At 38.9% G+C, this 15,187-nt stretch overlaps 3 protein-coding genes across 3 annotated transcripts in view; 2 read left to right on the top strand and 1 right to left on the bottom strand.

The window, feature by feature from the left end:
- The window catches only part of LOC113047539 (uncharacterized), a 402,993-nt gene that overhangs the window by 271,869 nt on the left and 115,937 nt on the right, over positions 1-15,187 (bottom strand).
- LOC113047580 (RNA-binding protein 1) lies at positions 168-3,078 on the top strand. The gene is made up of 5 exons (XM_026208959.1): positions 168-568; positions 721-805; positions 1,301-1,396; positions 1,855-1,998; positions 2,782-3,078. Exons 2-5 carry the CDS (start codon positions 734-736, stop codon positions 2,860-2,862), a joined length of 393 nt encoding a protein of 130 aa, XP_026064744.1. The 5' UTR covers positions 168-568; positions 721-733; the 3' UTR covers positions 2,863-3,078.
- On the top strand, positions 5,433-7,383 carry cenpx (centromere protein X). Its single transcript, XM_026208962.1, has 5 exons — positions 5,433-5,540; positions 5,675-5,726; positions 6,660-6,713; positions 6,816-6,904; positions 7,215-7,383. The coding sequence occupies exons 1-5, from the start codon at positions 5,505-5,507 to the stop codon at positions 7,227-7,229; spliced, it is 246 nt and encodes an 81-aa protein (XP_026064747.1). The 5' UTR covers positions 5,433-5,504; the 3' UTR covers positions 7,230-7,383.

Below are 15,187 nucleotides of genomic sequence, written 5' to 3'. Positions count from 1 at the left end.
TTAAACCACAGTTTTCCTTCAGTATTTGTTCATTCCCTCTACACTTTGAGTCCTCTGTTGTCCAATCGTGACAATCTGTAAATAGCAATTATTTGTGAATACCTGCTGTTATTTTTAATTGCTATTTTTGATATCACACACAACTCTGCGAAAAACCTGTCTGATTTGTAAAATTAAGCATTTTATGGTCTTTTTTTTCATATACTGTATAATCTTTCCACAGTGCTAATGTCTTTTGATTGATTGTTAAATCAATCAGCAGATTGAACATAACTCCTTGTTTTTATTGATGTAGGCCTATTTCCATTGGAAAAAGACATTGTAATGTACAGTATGTGATATGTAGGGCTACAGATTTTATCTGAACCTGTCAGACTGAAATCTGAAGATTTGTGGTCACATGCTGCTGACCAGAACTGAGAATCCCATGACGTTCTACATTCTGTGTGGGAGGAGTTTCTTTTATCTGTTTGACATCCTCCTTATAAAAGAACTGTAAGAAGCATGTTTGCCTCATTTGGCTCCCAACATCTCATCATATCAACTGTCATTCAGTTACCTGAGAAAGGTATGAGCACTGCAGTGTGTTTCTTTTCCTCTTGTATTTTAGCCTTAAAATTTTACATTTAATTCAATTTGTAACTTGTCTCTTTGTAACTGCTTGTGATTTTTAAAATTTTATTAAGTAAATACTGCAATTTTTATTTTTTTTCAATTTAGAGTTTATTCAACAATGGAACCTCCACAGCGTTTATACATCCAACTACCAGATGACTTTGACGTATTGCAATTACCTGGTGAATGGGTAAGCTGACTAATTGTTGCACTAATTGTTACAATGTCAGATGTTAACTTTCCAGGAATTGATTTTTCAGGGTCATTTAATACCAAATACATAAATATGATTAATTATTTCAAATAAATTCTTAATACGAATGGCTTTTAATTGCATCTTTTAAAGAAATCAACAGAAGAAAACTGGGTGAAAATATCCCATCATAATAGAATGAAACAAAACATATCATAGCTTGAATGTGCAAAATGATTGTGAGGTAGAAAGAGGCACAAAGTCATCTGATTGGCTTGTCAAAGAAACAAAACACAATCCCATTTGTTTTGCAGTTGCTAGATGCTTTCAGTTTTGTTTTATAGGCAAAGACTGAGTTTGAGGTTATGCCTGAGATGCTGCGATGGGCTCCAGAATCCCTGTGACCCTAGACATACCACAAGTGATTTGGAGGATGAATGGATGGATGTGATTTGTTTGTGATTTGATTTATGTCTTGTCTACCTTTCTTAGGACCATGGGGTTGTTGTTACAGATTTGAATCCACATTTGACAGAGAGTGAGTTTCACAACTACTTTGAAACCTTTGGGACAATTACAGAATGTGTAGTAAGTACTTTTATCAGTGAAAACTTTTTAACAGGGCAGATATATGTTATGTTGGATGTTAATGTTAATGCTGACTCTAAATCAACTTCTGCCTCATTTAGATAATTGGTGGGGTGATTTATGTTGCTTTAGTAAAACAGACCAAATGAATTGTCCTCCTTGTAACCCTTTCTTTAGCAAATGTTAAAATAGGTGAGTTATATATATATCGTCAAGTAATATGGTAAGTTAAAAATGGACAATCTCAGCACGGTTGACATACTTAGATGCAATATAAAACATCTAAGTATGTCAACCTAGTGCTGAGTTTGTCCATTTTTGATCCAGTGGTGGGTTACCAAAATGACCCACATTGGGTTGTCTGTAGAGTATAGTTATAGTTGACCTCATGTGTTTGATGATCTTTACTGTTCACTTTTATTCCTCTTGTAATTTGAGATCTTTTTTTCAATGAACAGTTCAAAATGGAAAAGTCATCACAATGGCCGAAGGGTATGGGCTTTGTGAGATACTCATCTGCAGAGGAGGCTAAAGCAGCAGAATCCAGGCCACACTACCTTGGAGGTTTTCACTTACAGATCAAAAAAGTTATTACACCAAAAGTGAGTCAATCTGTTGTTTTAAGCAAGAAAGCCTATCATTTCTGTTTAAAAGACCAGCTTAGACTTCCATGCTGGTCTGGATTGGCTCATGCTGGTTTGGTGCATATCATGGAGGTGAGCCAGCATAGCCATGTCCTCCAGCAGAAAAATGGTCCTTCTGATTAATCTGTGGTGTGTTTTCCAAGAGCAGCTATGGTTGCATGTTTTGTCTTTACCAATAGAGCTCAATGACATTTAGTTGGCTAACGATGCTTTGGGGAAATGCACCCCAGGTTGACCAAAGGAAGCTTGCGATTGATTGAGGGTGTAGTCACATTTTACTGTTGCTCTGTGAAATTCTGCATGTGAGTTTCGCCCATATTCGGATTGATCCCTGAATTTGTTGTTAAACCTGCTTGCTTTGAAAGTGGCTTCTGTGTGAGATGTGCCTTTTACATCTCTATACTAATGAGTAATGACAGTAGACCCTTCATTGCAATCAAAAGATCGCTGCAAATTCGCTAATGTGATCGCACCCTACAAGGCATGGAATGGACGCCAGCATCCTATGCCAAGGACCTGCTTCCAAAACACACCATACACTGATGACTAACAGGGCTGGTCTTTTCAACAGGATTCCTCTAGAAATATGTTCAATCATGTCCATTTTTTTTTATATGGCAGCTGCTCGGTTGGGGAATTTTGTGTAAATTCTTGAACAACAGACCTTATTTTATGCTTTGGAATGGAGAAGTACAACATGAACCCAGTTACATCGCTCTCCTCTTTCTTTCTCTCTTTTAGTTGTCTGCCCAGAACAGATCTGACAATCAGTTAAATGGTCCTCCATGCCAATCCTTTCAAGCAGGCCAGTGTGTGAATTAGAAGTGGAATAAAGGAGCACCGACAGTTACTGGCTGAAATGATTAACCTCATCCTACCACAATGTGAACTAAAATGTTTTTGCTTGATAATCCAGTGTATATTGTTACATTTTCTACTTAAGAGTAAAACCCTGTTTGATTTAATATCTGTATCCCTACTGTAAATGATCACTTTAATACCTGAAATGCTGAATAAATGAATTCTTAGAGGAGATCTTATTGATGTTTATTGAAAGTTTTTTTTTTTTTTTCTTTAAGGGTTATCTTCAGCTTTTTCCACAGAGAGCCTTAGTAGAACTGAACTGACTTTTTAGGCTCAAATAATCTGAATTGACTTTACAGCTTAATACAGCAGCCTAATAGTGAGAATGCTTGGGGAACAATAAACATTTTGAGTCAAAATTATCATTATCATACCATACCATCATCATCATTATTATTGTTACTTTAATAAGGAGTTGTGGCGAGTGGGGCGGGGCCGAGAGGCGTGGGAACGAGGAGTGAGGCCAGGTGTAGTGATTGGAGATGAGCTACACCTGAGCCCCACCGCTAGTATCGAGTCCCACGTAGGAGATGGAAGGATATAAAACTGGAGCGACGACCGTGAAGGACGAGAGAGGACCAGGCCTGGGACATTATTTTATGTTTTGGCTTTTATTTGTGCGCGTCAGTCGCCGTGAGGGGCTGACGCGCTGTTTTACTTTGAATATTAAAGTGTTTTTGATTGTGCGCCGGTTCCCGCCTCCTTCTTCCCGATGAATATGGAGATTTGTTTATTACAGTGGTGCCGAAGCCCGGGAGAAGGAGGGACGCGCTGCTGAAGATCCCTCGCCGCTGTGGTGAATCCGCGGTGCCCTCGAGCTGGCGATGTATGTGCCGCCATGGACGCTCGAGGCGGTGGGCTGGAGCGAGTTGCCGGGGACGGGCGAGCTCGCTGCCGACCGCCCACGACAAGGAGGGGCGGCTGCCGTCCGTGAGGGAGCGGAGGAGTCGGCGCCGTTCGCCAGGGGGCCGGAGCCTGCCGCCTCCGTGACGGAATCCGGAGGGGCAGGGAACGGGGGACTCCTGCCGCTGCCCAAAATCGGAGGAGCCGTCGCCGTCCACCGGGCGGCGGAGGAGTGTCGTGCCGTCCTCCGAGGGCCGTCCAGTGCCACCGCCGGGCACCGCGGAGGAGATCACCCAGCCGGTGGAGGGCCGAGCAGCAGTGCGTCTGGGAACCGGATTTTTTTTTTTTTTTCCTCTCTCCCCTCTCTCGTCCCTGTCGCTCCTCCTTCCATCTCCTTTTCTCTCGCCTCGTCTGTCCTACCCCCGGGTTCCCGCAGGTCCCCGTGAGCGGTCTCCCCCGGAGGGAAGGGGGGGGGGGGAGTAGAGCGCAGTCTCGGGAGTACCCCCCGGCCTGCGAGGGGCGATGGGGGTATGTGGCGAGTGGGGCGGGGCCGAGAGGCGTGGGAACGAGGAGTGAGGCCAGGTGTAGTGATTGGAGATGAGCTACACCTGAGCCCCACCGCTAGTATCGAGTCCCACGTAGGAGATGGAAGGATATAAAACTGTAATAATTCAAACTTCCTAATCATCGGGAAGAAGGAGGCGGGAACCGGCGCACAATCAAAAAGCACTTTAATATCCAAAATAAATACAAAACGGCGCACCAGCCCCTCACGGCCGACTGGTGCGCATAAATAAAAAGCACACACATTAAAATAATGTCCCAGGCCTGGTCCTCTCTCGTCCTTCACGGTCGTCGTTCCAGTTTTATATCCTTCCATCTCCTACGTGGGACTCGATACTAGCGGTGGGGCTCAGGTGTAGCTCATCTCCAATCACTACACCTGGCCTCACTCCTCGTTCCCACGCCTCTCGGCCCCGCCCCACTCGCCACAGGAGTGTTCCTGGGGAAAACATTATTTTTATGCTTATTTACTCTGAATTGTTTATACTTTATTTTAAGGCCCAATTCCAGCTATTAACAAACCATTAACTATGTATTTAGTTTCAGTGAACTTCCGATTTGCTGTTTATTAATAGTTAGTATGGTATATAGTTGTTAGGTTATTTATTAGGAATGAATATGTAATTTATAAGCACTAATAAACAGCCGATATGTTCCATTCTAATAAGCAATTAATACTGAGAATTGGTCCCTATACTAAATGCTACCTCTGAATTTGTAAACATTATAAATACTGCAGGAATAGTCTACTTAAATTAGTTATTGCATAACTAAACTCGTTGTTCTGCATATCTGTCAATAATATCTCTGTTAAATTTGGTGAAAATAACATGCTAATTGTTAGCATTCAAACTAGCCTACGTGAAATCACCAGGCTATCTGTATCGTGTTTGTACCATGATTACAAATGCAACAACAAAGATGCACCACATTTTTTTTTCAAGAAAGACTGTGGACCAAGGAGCTATAACTTATACGTAGACAATAAAAGGTGTAAACATTCTAAACTTATTTTGGCGATTAAAAGTATGCGAAATTTTAGATCCAATATGAATTCTCCATAAACGCTTATCAGCCATTCGTGTTGTCGTTGTGTATTAATGCGCCAGAGGGCAGCAGCAGCCGTCAGTCAGAAATGCCATTCAGCAAATGAAGAAGCCGATCCTGTCAGTACTGGAGCCCAGCGTGTCAGAATGGCGAACGCGGGAAATGAAGTCGTGTTTAAAAAGGTATATTTCAGTACGTTTATCTATACGTTTTCAACTCTTTTACAAGCAGTTCGTATCAAGATAGCATGTTGAACGTGTAGACGACGGCGTTACGTCATTCCCATTTTTAAAGATTAAATTCTTATGTTTTTAAGGAAACCGTTGCCAAACTTTTGACACGCTCTTTCAAGGAGGACAAAACCAAAGGTGAGACAGTTATTTTGGGGAAATATATGCTTCACTTGTCATCTGTGGGGTTAAAGTGAGATACGTTATTGCTTAAGGAACTGTTGTGCTTTTAAACATAGACTGAAGTTTTTTAGTCTTATCTTCAAGTCAGTCTCTTGGTTAACGTTACGTTACCTGTCATAATGTCAAAACACAACATGATCTTGTTCTTCATTTTGTGGTTAGGACTAGGAGTGTGTTGCAACAACAACAACAACAAAAAAAAAAATAATATATATATATATATATATATATATATATATATATATATATATATATATATATATATATATAAAAACATAAATTTGAAGATGTATAAATGTGTCACATTTGTGCAGACAGGAAACTGAACTAGTGAGATTATCTTTTTAGCCCATATTTTACTAAAGCAAGTATGTGGTCTTATTTTATTTATTATTTTTATTTTGTCTTTGACCAATTTAAAAGTTGAACAAAGCTGAATTTGGCAAACTTTTAGCTTTCTTTAAGACCAGTGTTTACAATTTGGGGATGGTAAATTTCTTCAAATGAATGAAATGATTTTTTTTTTTAATTAATTAATTTATTTATTCACAATAAACCTTTCCCAGCTGCATGTAGCCTACGCGATAGAATATGCAACAATTTAATTTACAGAACCTTTATAAATTCAATAAAAAAAAAAACATTTCAAAAATAGAAACACAGATGCATGTTCTTTATTCATCTTTAGCTTTTCCATTCACTTTAACTGAGCTGGGTTTAATTCATTTACAGTGTTTTAATAAACCACCCTTACAACATTGATCAGTACATGTGGATTAGTATACGTATGTAAGGGTACACACAAAGACAGAAACATACTTATTATGAAAAATTTTTTTGAGATCAGGCAGATGAGCAGCATTCAGTTTTGAAGTTTTTCCTCCACAGTCAGCAGTGATGCTGTCATACTTGTAGCAGAGATGTTGAAAGTATTTGTTGAAGGTAAGGCCAACTTGACACATGCAGTCATTCTGTACTTTTGTTACAGTACAGTGTAACTTAATTTCCTTCAGTATTATTGTGACAATAGTCTGTATGCTACAGAGGCGACACGCAGAGCTGTAAAACAGGCCGACAGTGAGGACTGTGACACTGTTGATATTGAACACTTTGAAAAGATTCTGCCACAACTGGTGAGTTTTATCTTTTTGCATATGCTTGATGTATCTGTAGTTCATTTAAATGTTTTATTTGCTAAGAATTAATCTAAATTAATTTATATATTTATAAACATTTATATATAGGAATAGAAATACTTTTTTTTTTTCCAAAGAGAAAAGATTTGTTAAATGTGTTACACAATTCTGTGCTCTATTTGTAGTTGTTTTTTTGCTTTTAATAAATCGTAAAATAGAAGGAATTTTTCCCATCTTATTTTGAGTATTTTTTTTAATTTTCCGTAGTGAAACTAATTTCTTTTTTAATATGACATTTCCTTTGCAGCTTCTTGACTTTTGATTTTGCTGAGGAGTCAGCAGATGGCGACATAACCTAGTTCTGCTGAACATGAACATCCTGGACTATTCGCACATGCTTCAATTGTAGCCATTGTATTCAAGTGTATTAAATGTATGACTGATTTAATAAAATAAAAAATATTTCCACATGTCAATCAGTTCTCATCAGGTTTTCTTAAACATTCATATTGTTTAGCGTTTTAACAATGCGCCGCCAGCACTTTTCTGTGACGATGGGCCGATTGGAATGCCTGCTGGGTAAATGCGCTCTTATTGCCTCCTGGTAAAGAGGTCTCGAATCTCACCCCGTGGCTCTGTAGGCCACCTGTGCTCTGCTCAGCGGCAGGTGCTTCCAGCATGCTTTGCCCCGCTCCCCCATCAAAGCCTCTTGAAGCAGTTGGAATTGATTAAAGTAATAAGGGAGGCAGCAAAGACCCTTAGATGATGACAAGTGGCAGGAAAAAGAAGCACCCCCCTCCAGCCACTTTGAAGTTCTCCCCTTCCCCTCGCTGTCCTGCAATGTGGTATAGTTGAAGGTGTCACAGAGGTGAGAGGGCACAGGGCGGAATGTGTGTGTGTGAGTCTTCATGTGAGTGTGTGCGCGGAGAGAGTGTCAGCCTGTTAAAATTATTGCGACCACACGCATACTTGTTCATTTTTAGTGGAAGCATAACAAAACAAATTGGAACCAAAAGAACATGACACAGGAAGAGAGCGGTGTAATTTTGAGTGTAAATAAACAAGATGTTGAGTCGCTCAAGGGGGCTCCCGGCCTTTCATCAAGGCAGAGAGAAAGCTTTTTATTCTGATAATTGCACTCTTGGAGTAGGTCGAACCTGCCGCCAGTGAGTTTCCAGTTGTGATGTTAAGGGCTTTGCTTGAATGGGTTTGTTATTAGATAAGCATAGGAAAAGGAAAGATCAACATGTTGTGTTTTGTTAGATCCTGTAGTTAAGGGCAATATCAAAACATGCTTGTATATTGGAAACAAAAGCTACTTTTTTTCAGGTCTGGAAAATTATTTTAACACTAGGTGTTTCTGTTGTGTATGTCTAATGTTTAGCTTTAAATATTTCATAGGACATTGCAGTTACACTGTGCTTGAAGTCTATATGTATAATGCATTAGAATTAACCAAAATAATAATAAAAAAAGAACCACATTTAAGTGGCATTATACAATTTAAAGTTTGTTTGTCTGGTGTTTTAATGCATTATACTTTTTTAAAGTGTAATAATGAATAAATGTATTATAACTGTGGCTACAATTATTCATGAGATTATATAATTCAATTATAAGGTGCATTACAAGGCATAAGTGATGCATTAAACTTTTCAATGCATTATACAGATACTTTGGGCAAAGTGTTACAGACATCCAAATATCATTTATCCATATGCAAATCATGGATGTTTGGTCAAAATGTGGGTGTTCTGTTCAATATCATTGTACTTTTTAATGAACACATCTGCTTTATAAAATCATACACCTTTGAAGTTCACTGCAAACTTTATAATTAAAGTGTCAGTGCAAAGCAAATAATGAATGCTTTTTGTCCAATGTAATTTATTTTTCATTAAAGCTGTTTTTGCATAGGAATTCATTTTCATTGAAAAACATTCCTCCTTCATAATCACCCATATTTTATTATGTTACATGTTTATTCCAGTGAACATTGAGGATTTTTGATCCTTTTTCTGTCTTTTGAGATAGTTTGTCCAACCTCTTTAGAAAGAAACTGTTTTTACCCGATGCAAAACCCTTAGGTTGGAAACCATTAAAGGGTCCATCAGTATATACTTGGTATATTTACCATTTGCCTAAAGTCAATTCAATAGCAGAACATCTTTGTTTAATTACTTTGGGTGGTTCTGTCTTTCAAGAACAGCTTTGCTTGTTTATATGAATCATTGGGAGTTATTTTAAACAAGTGATTATTGTAAAATTCTTAGTGTTAATTATGCAGAATTATAAACAAATTTCTCAGCACCGCTCATCAACTACAGCCATTTTATCCAGTCTTGATAATGATTATTGTTTAATGTTATGAAATAACTTAATTCATTTAGTTATAGCACTTTCAATATGTTCATGATATACATGTCTACCGTGAGAATAGATTTCCAGACTATTTTAGTTTTCTGTTTGGTATATATGACCATTGTAGTTCCTTGTGCATCTTAGTGGAATAAATTACCACTGAAGGCAGCAATATTAAACATTTGAAAGTAGTTAAGACAAGAATGGAGGAGTGGGTTGAAAAGAGCAATGAGCTAAAGCTTTTCTTGATCCTACATTAAAGACTGGGACTGTCAACAGCCATTCCAGACACTTTGGAGAAGCTCTGGAGCGCTGAGCACTTTCCCTGTGAGACAGAGACTGATTCGTCTCCAATTCATCTGTAGAGCTTGGATGGGTCTACACATAAGTCAGCATTCAGGTCTGTGGTTTGTGAGTAAGGCAGTGAATTAGATATGATGCTATGAAGGCAGGAATTACGGCGTGGCATTCTGACTTAAGATCAATCTTCTACAGTAGCTACATGGGATTTCACCCCCAAAATTTCCTTTGATGTATTAGTAAATCTCATTAAAGAGAACATCTTTATTGCTTTGTCATTTCTGCCAAAAACATTAACTTCTGGAATATTTCTGAAAGGAATGTTTTCAGATTCAATACAAAGTAAATTTCTAAAGAAAAGAAAAAGGGCTTGTCCTTGTTCAAAATTGTACTTGTAAGGATACGTATACACAGAGGAAAGCCGTACTGCTTTTAGTGCAGCTGGAAGACCGTGCCAGATTAGACAACATCAAGCTGTTGTGGTCGTGTCCGTTGTAGACATTACTGTCCATTACAGAAGAATGAGCTTTATTTCCAGGTATGTTTACACAATTTGGTTTCATGAATTTGTTTTTCAAAAAAAAAAAAAAAAAAAACACCATGATAAAATAAAAAAAATACAAATAAGTAGGGAAGGAATAACAACATACAAATTGACAATTATATGTGCAGGTATATTACAATAGGCAGTTTTGTATATACAGGTAATTATGTGTGTTGGATAAATAATTGTATGTGCGTATAAATATAAATAGTGTTGTGTGTTCCATAGTTATTATCAAGTGTTCATTAGATTGATTGCCTGGGGGAAGAAACAGTTTCAGTGTCTGGTCATTCTGGTGCTCAGAGCTCTGTAGCATCGACCAGATGGAAACAGTTCAAAGAGGGAGTCTGCTGGATGTTATGGGTCCAGAGTGATTTTGTACGGTTCTAGTATAGAAGGAAGGGTTGTAGCGATGATTCACTCAGCAGTCCGGACAATCCTCTGTAGTCTTCTGAGGTCAGATTTGGTAGCTGAGCTGAACCAGTAAGTTACTGAAGTGCAGAGGATTGGTTCAGTGATGGCAAATTAAAACAGTTTCTGCAGCTTCTGTGGCAGGTTAAACCTCTGCTGGGCCTTTTTAACAATGTGAATGTCTGACTTCAGGTCCTGAGACAGGGTGGTGCCAGGAACCTGAATGACTCCACTGCAGTCACAGTGCTATGATGGCGAGTTTGCAAACTTCAGGAGATTGACAGATGGGTCCTTAGATGTGCAATCATTGGTGTACAGGGAAAAGAGAACTGGGGAGAGAACAGAGCCCTGGGGAGCTCCAGTGCTCATTATAAGGGTGCTGGATGAGTATTTTTCCCAGACTCACTAGCTGCTGCCTGTCTGTCAGGAAGCTGTCGATACACTGACAGATGGAGGTGGGGATGGAGAGCTGAGTTACATGTAGTTTGGACAGGAGAATGTTTGGCCGAGCTAAAGTCCACAAACAGGATCCTCATATAAGTCCCTGGTCTATCTAGATGTTGCAGAACATAATGCAGTCCAGTGTTTACTGCATCATTAACAGACCTGTTTGCCCTGTAGGCAAACTGAGGAGAATCGAGCAAGGTTCCATTAATGTCCTTCAGGTGGGCCAGCACCAGTTTTTCAAATTACTTCATGACTACAGACGTAATTTTAATTTTGGATTCATTTTGTTGTAATTGGCAACAGTTTTGCCAAGTCTGCGGTTTTCCCATGGAATTTATTTTATTTTTATTTATTTTTTTGATGCAGGCTGTTTTTCATGTCCGCACCGCAAGTTGAAGCGACCCCAATAATGTGTATTTTAGCACCTGAAATGCCCCTCGAAACTCCGTTAGTGTGGGCTAGTTTTGAGTAACTGTTGGGCGGGTTATGTTGTGAAAACTTGGCAAACCTTTCCGTCAAGCAGGTAACATTATTATTACTAATATAGTGGACTCATCAATAAATACATTGGCATCATGTATTAAAGATGAAATAATCACTTCATCCGATGTTCATCATCCGAAGTGAATAAAACAGCTGACACCCTTACTTGCTTGAGTTCCATAACTATTGATGTCTCTCTCATAGGACTTGTGTTTGTGTGTAGGCGAAATAAAAGCAAAGCAGGACCAAAGCACTGTGAGGCAAGAGAGAGGGAGGCTAAAAATCTTTCTAATCTTAAAATGCATGTTTTCCCTGTTTGTGTTTGAGTACTTACAGTTATTTCATAAAGTATAAAACATTGTTTTTTTACACTACATAGCATGGTTTTTAATCATAATATTAGGGGGGACAACCCTCAGATCAGATTGGGGGGGGGGGGGGGGGTCTTGTCCTGTCATGTCCCGTCCCATCCCGTCCCGTCCCCCATGGGATTTACGCTTTTGACTACTGAACAATATTTGTAATTTGAGACCTTACTTAAAATTAGACTGTTATTATTATTTATACCCAGTGTTTGGAATAACGGCGTTTAAAAGAACGGCGTTAGATAACATCGTTATTTTTTCAGTAACACGGTAATCTAACTAATTACTTTTACTGAACGTTAAATGCGGTGCATTACTATGCATTGATTTAATAAACTATGCAATCCGAACGGACCCCTGACCCCGGCTGCGCCAGCGGCGCCAAACACACACACACACGCAACAGCTACACAGAGATTCGCAGCAGAGATGGCGAGTCAGGAGCAATCCGATGAAAAGTTGGCATTTTCAAGGTGAAGATATAAGCACTACTTCAAATTCATTGTGGTCAAAGGCAAGAACGTGCATGTAATGTGTACATCCAATGTGTAACACGCATCTACAAAGCTAGTGGCCAAAAACACTTTTCTTACAAAGAAAATACTTGAAGTGCAGGATAAAACTCTTGCTGTCTGTTGACGTGCATTTTTTTTTTTTTTTTTTTTTATACAGTAACACAAATAGTTACTTTCCCTGGTAACGAGTTACTTTTATTATAGAGTAATTCAGTTACTAACTAAGTTACATTTTGGAACAAGTAGTGAGTAACTATAACTAATTACTTTTTTAAAGTAACGTTCCCAACACTGTTTATACCCCTTATTTTTCCATTGCACTCAAGTTTGTAAAGAGCTTTAGTTTTTTCTTTGTTGCTGAATGATGCCACAATGGAAAGCAGTCACAATGAGATTGATGTTAGGAGTTATTTCTATACTTTTTCAAGATCTTCATTATTAGGCCACTTGTCTAAGATATACTTCAGTCCAATCCAACAATTGTTGTCTTCATATTGAACTGGACACATGAGCTGCCAAAAATTTCAAAGAGAATGTAAAATAAGTCTGGGAGATGAGGTTCTCCATAAAACTTGCAGCGTATACATAAAACAAGACATAGTTTGCTGTCACATTTCCAGTGGTTGTAGTAATAGTCAATCAAACTGAAGACCACTCAGTATGGTCAAAGATAAGAGAATCAATGGATGAGTCTGAGCAACAGAGCTTCTTAAATTGTTCCAAGGTAACTGTGTGACTCTGTGACCTGAGCAGGGGCCATAAGTAGCCTGGCCTGGCTTCTGAGGGGCCTTCCTCCAAAGACTGGCTCAACTTCAATGGGGAGCCTCAGGCTCCATGTTTGTACTGATAAGAACATACCTGGCAGCTTCAGACAGTAGGGCACTTTGCTGGGATCACTCCTAAGTGCTTTTGGCGCTTGGCTGTTTGTCTGGGGCTGAGGTCGGACCTCTGCTGTGCTCTACATATTAGCTGGTGCTCTCAAAGCCATTGGGGGCGGAAAAGACTCTTCCGGAACAAGCGAGGTGGATGATGGGGTCAGCGACCTTGGCTTGCAGCTGAGGATGGAAAAAAGTCCACAAGAGATGGACAATTAGGCTGTAGACTGGGCTATTTCTGGAGTCACTCTGCCCTTTCTTTTGCTAGTAACCACTGCAAGTCCTACAAGGTGCATGCAGTAACAAGAATGTAATCCCCTTACATAACACCAGCCTGTAAGTGCCTGTCCTTCAATTAGTTTTGGGGAGGCCTCTAAAAATAAAGAGCTGTACTGACTTGTGTGACGTCAGAAGGTTAGAAGTAACTGGGGCGATGGGTAACCCAAATTAGAAGTGACTTTTCTGGAGGTTAACAGAGCAATCTATTTTTAGATCTTTCAAAGGTTGAAAATACCACTTCAGAGGCCCTGTATGTACTTGTCCAAACCTTAGTAGACCTAGTGCATCATAATGTCATGTGCTCCAGATCATGAAAGGGCAACGGCCTGGTGATATTCATAAAGGAGCAACTAATGACTTAAATCTTTTTAGGAACCTGCAGCGCACTTGTGGTGAACACAGTATGGCATTGTACCATAGTTAGGCCTCATCCATTAGAATTTAGGTTGGCGGGGCATTGTTTGAGAAAGTGTTCTATTGTAACCCATCACTCTTTCCAGCATTCATATATCAGAATGTAGTTTAATGATGGGTTTACACAATTATGCTAAATGGGGAATTGTAAAGGAAAGTCTATAAGATAAAAAAGACAAAAGTATCATAAAAGTATTAGGACTTTGCTTTGCGTAAATAACGGACCAAAATCGAACTTAATTCAGTTTCTGAGTTGTAAACTGTGGTACTATGGTTCTAATTCCTCAGAACGATTTTGATTTTATTTATTGTTTCCATTAGTATTCTTGTTAGATTTTTGAGGCAGAAATGCAGTTTTTACACCATACACTGTTCTCATCAATCTGCCAAATTAGATTATTTCAGGTTTCAGGATGCATTTGAAAGATGCTTTTGTTCAAACTGACTTATAACATATTCAGTGTGTATTTTTTTTTCAATTCTTATGATTTCTGCAAAATAGTATGTTGCTTCTTGCATGTTTTGTGACACTTAAGTGAAATGCCCTTTGAGTGGTAGTAACATTGCAGTTATTTATTATGTAGTTATACCTTAAACAGATGGGTGTGAACCTGGCAACATTTACATTGCTTCTTCATGTTTTGCAACACTTTCCAAGGAGGGGTTCTAATAGGTTAATATACCACCTACACTAATCCCTTCTCTAAACCTAACCAATAGTCTTAAAAAGGCAAACATGAGATAAAACCATGTAATTTTAGTTTGTTTCTACAAGTCTTTGATCTTTTTTTTATTGTTACTTGTGTTTCACGGGTCTCATACCTGAAGCATTGCAAGGGATGTACTGCACCTTGTGTGCTACCAAGTAAGTTTACTGTTTTATAAATGCAGTACTCATGGAGCTGGTTATTATGTGGCATAAACACTAAAAACACTCTGTATCATTTCCTCTGCTGAGAAGCTCTGAAAAAGAAAGGGCTTAAAAGGGTAGGACCAAATGCCACTGGTTCTTTTCACCAGACTTCATAATTTGATTTGAGAAATGTGAGTGCATTCCAAAAAGAAAAAAAATATATATATATATAACGGTTCATTATATCAATAAATTAGAATATGGTGACATCAACTCAAAACACATGCAAAGGTTTCCTGAGCCTTCAAAATGGTTTCTCAGTTTGGTTCACTAGGCTACACAATCATGTGGAAGACTGCTGATCTGACAGTTGTCCAGAAGACAATCATTGACACCCTTCACAAGGAGCCACAAACATGCATTGCCAAAGAAG

This window comes from Carassius auratus, chromosome 28 (genome assembly GCF_003368295.1).
Source record: "Carassius auratus strain Wakin chromosome 28, ASM336829v1, whole genome shotgun sequence".
NCBI lineage: Eukaryota > Metazoa > Chordata > Actinopteri > Cypriniformes > Cyprinidae > Carassius > Carassius auratus.
Note: the sequence above shows the minus strand (reverse complement) of the source record. Positions and strands in the feature narration are given on the sequence as shown.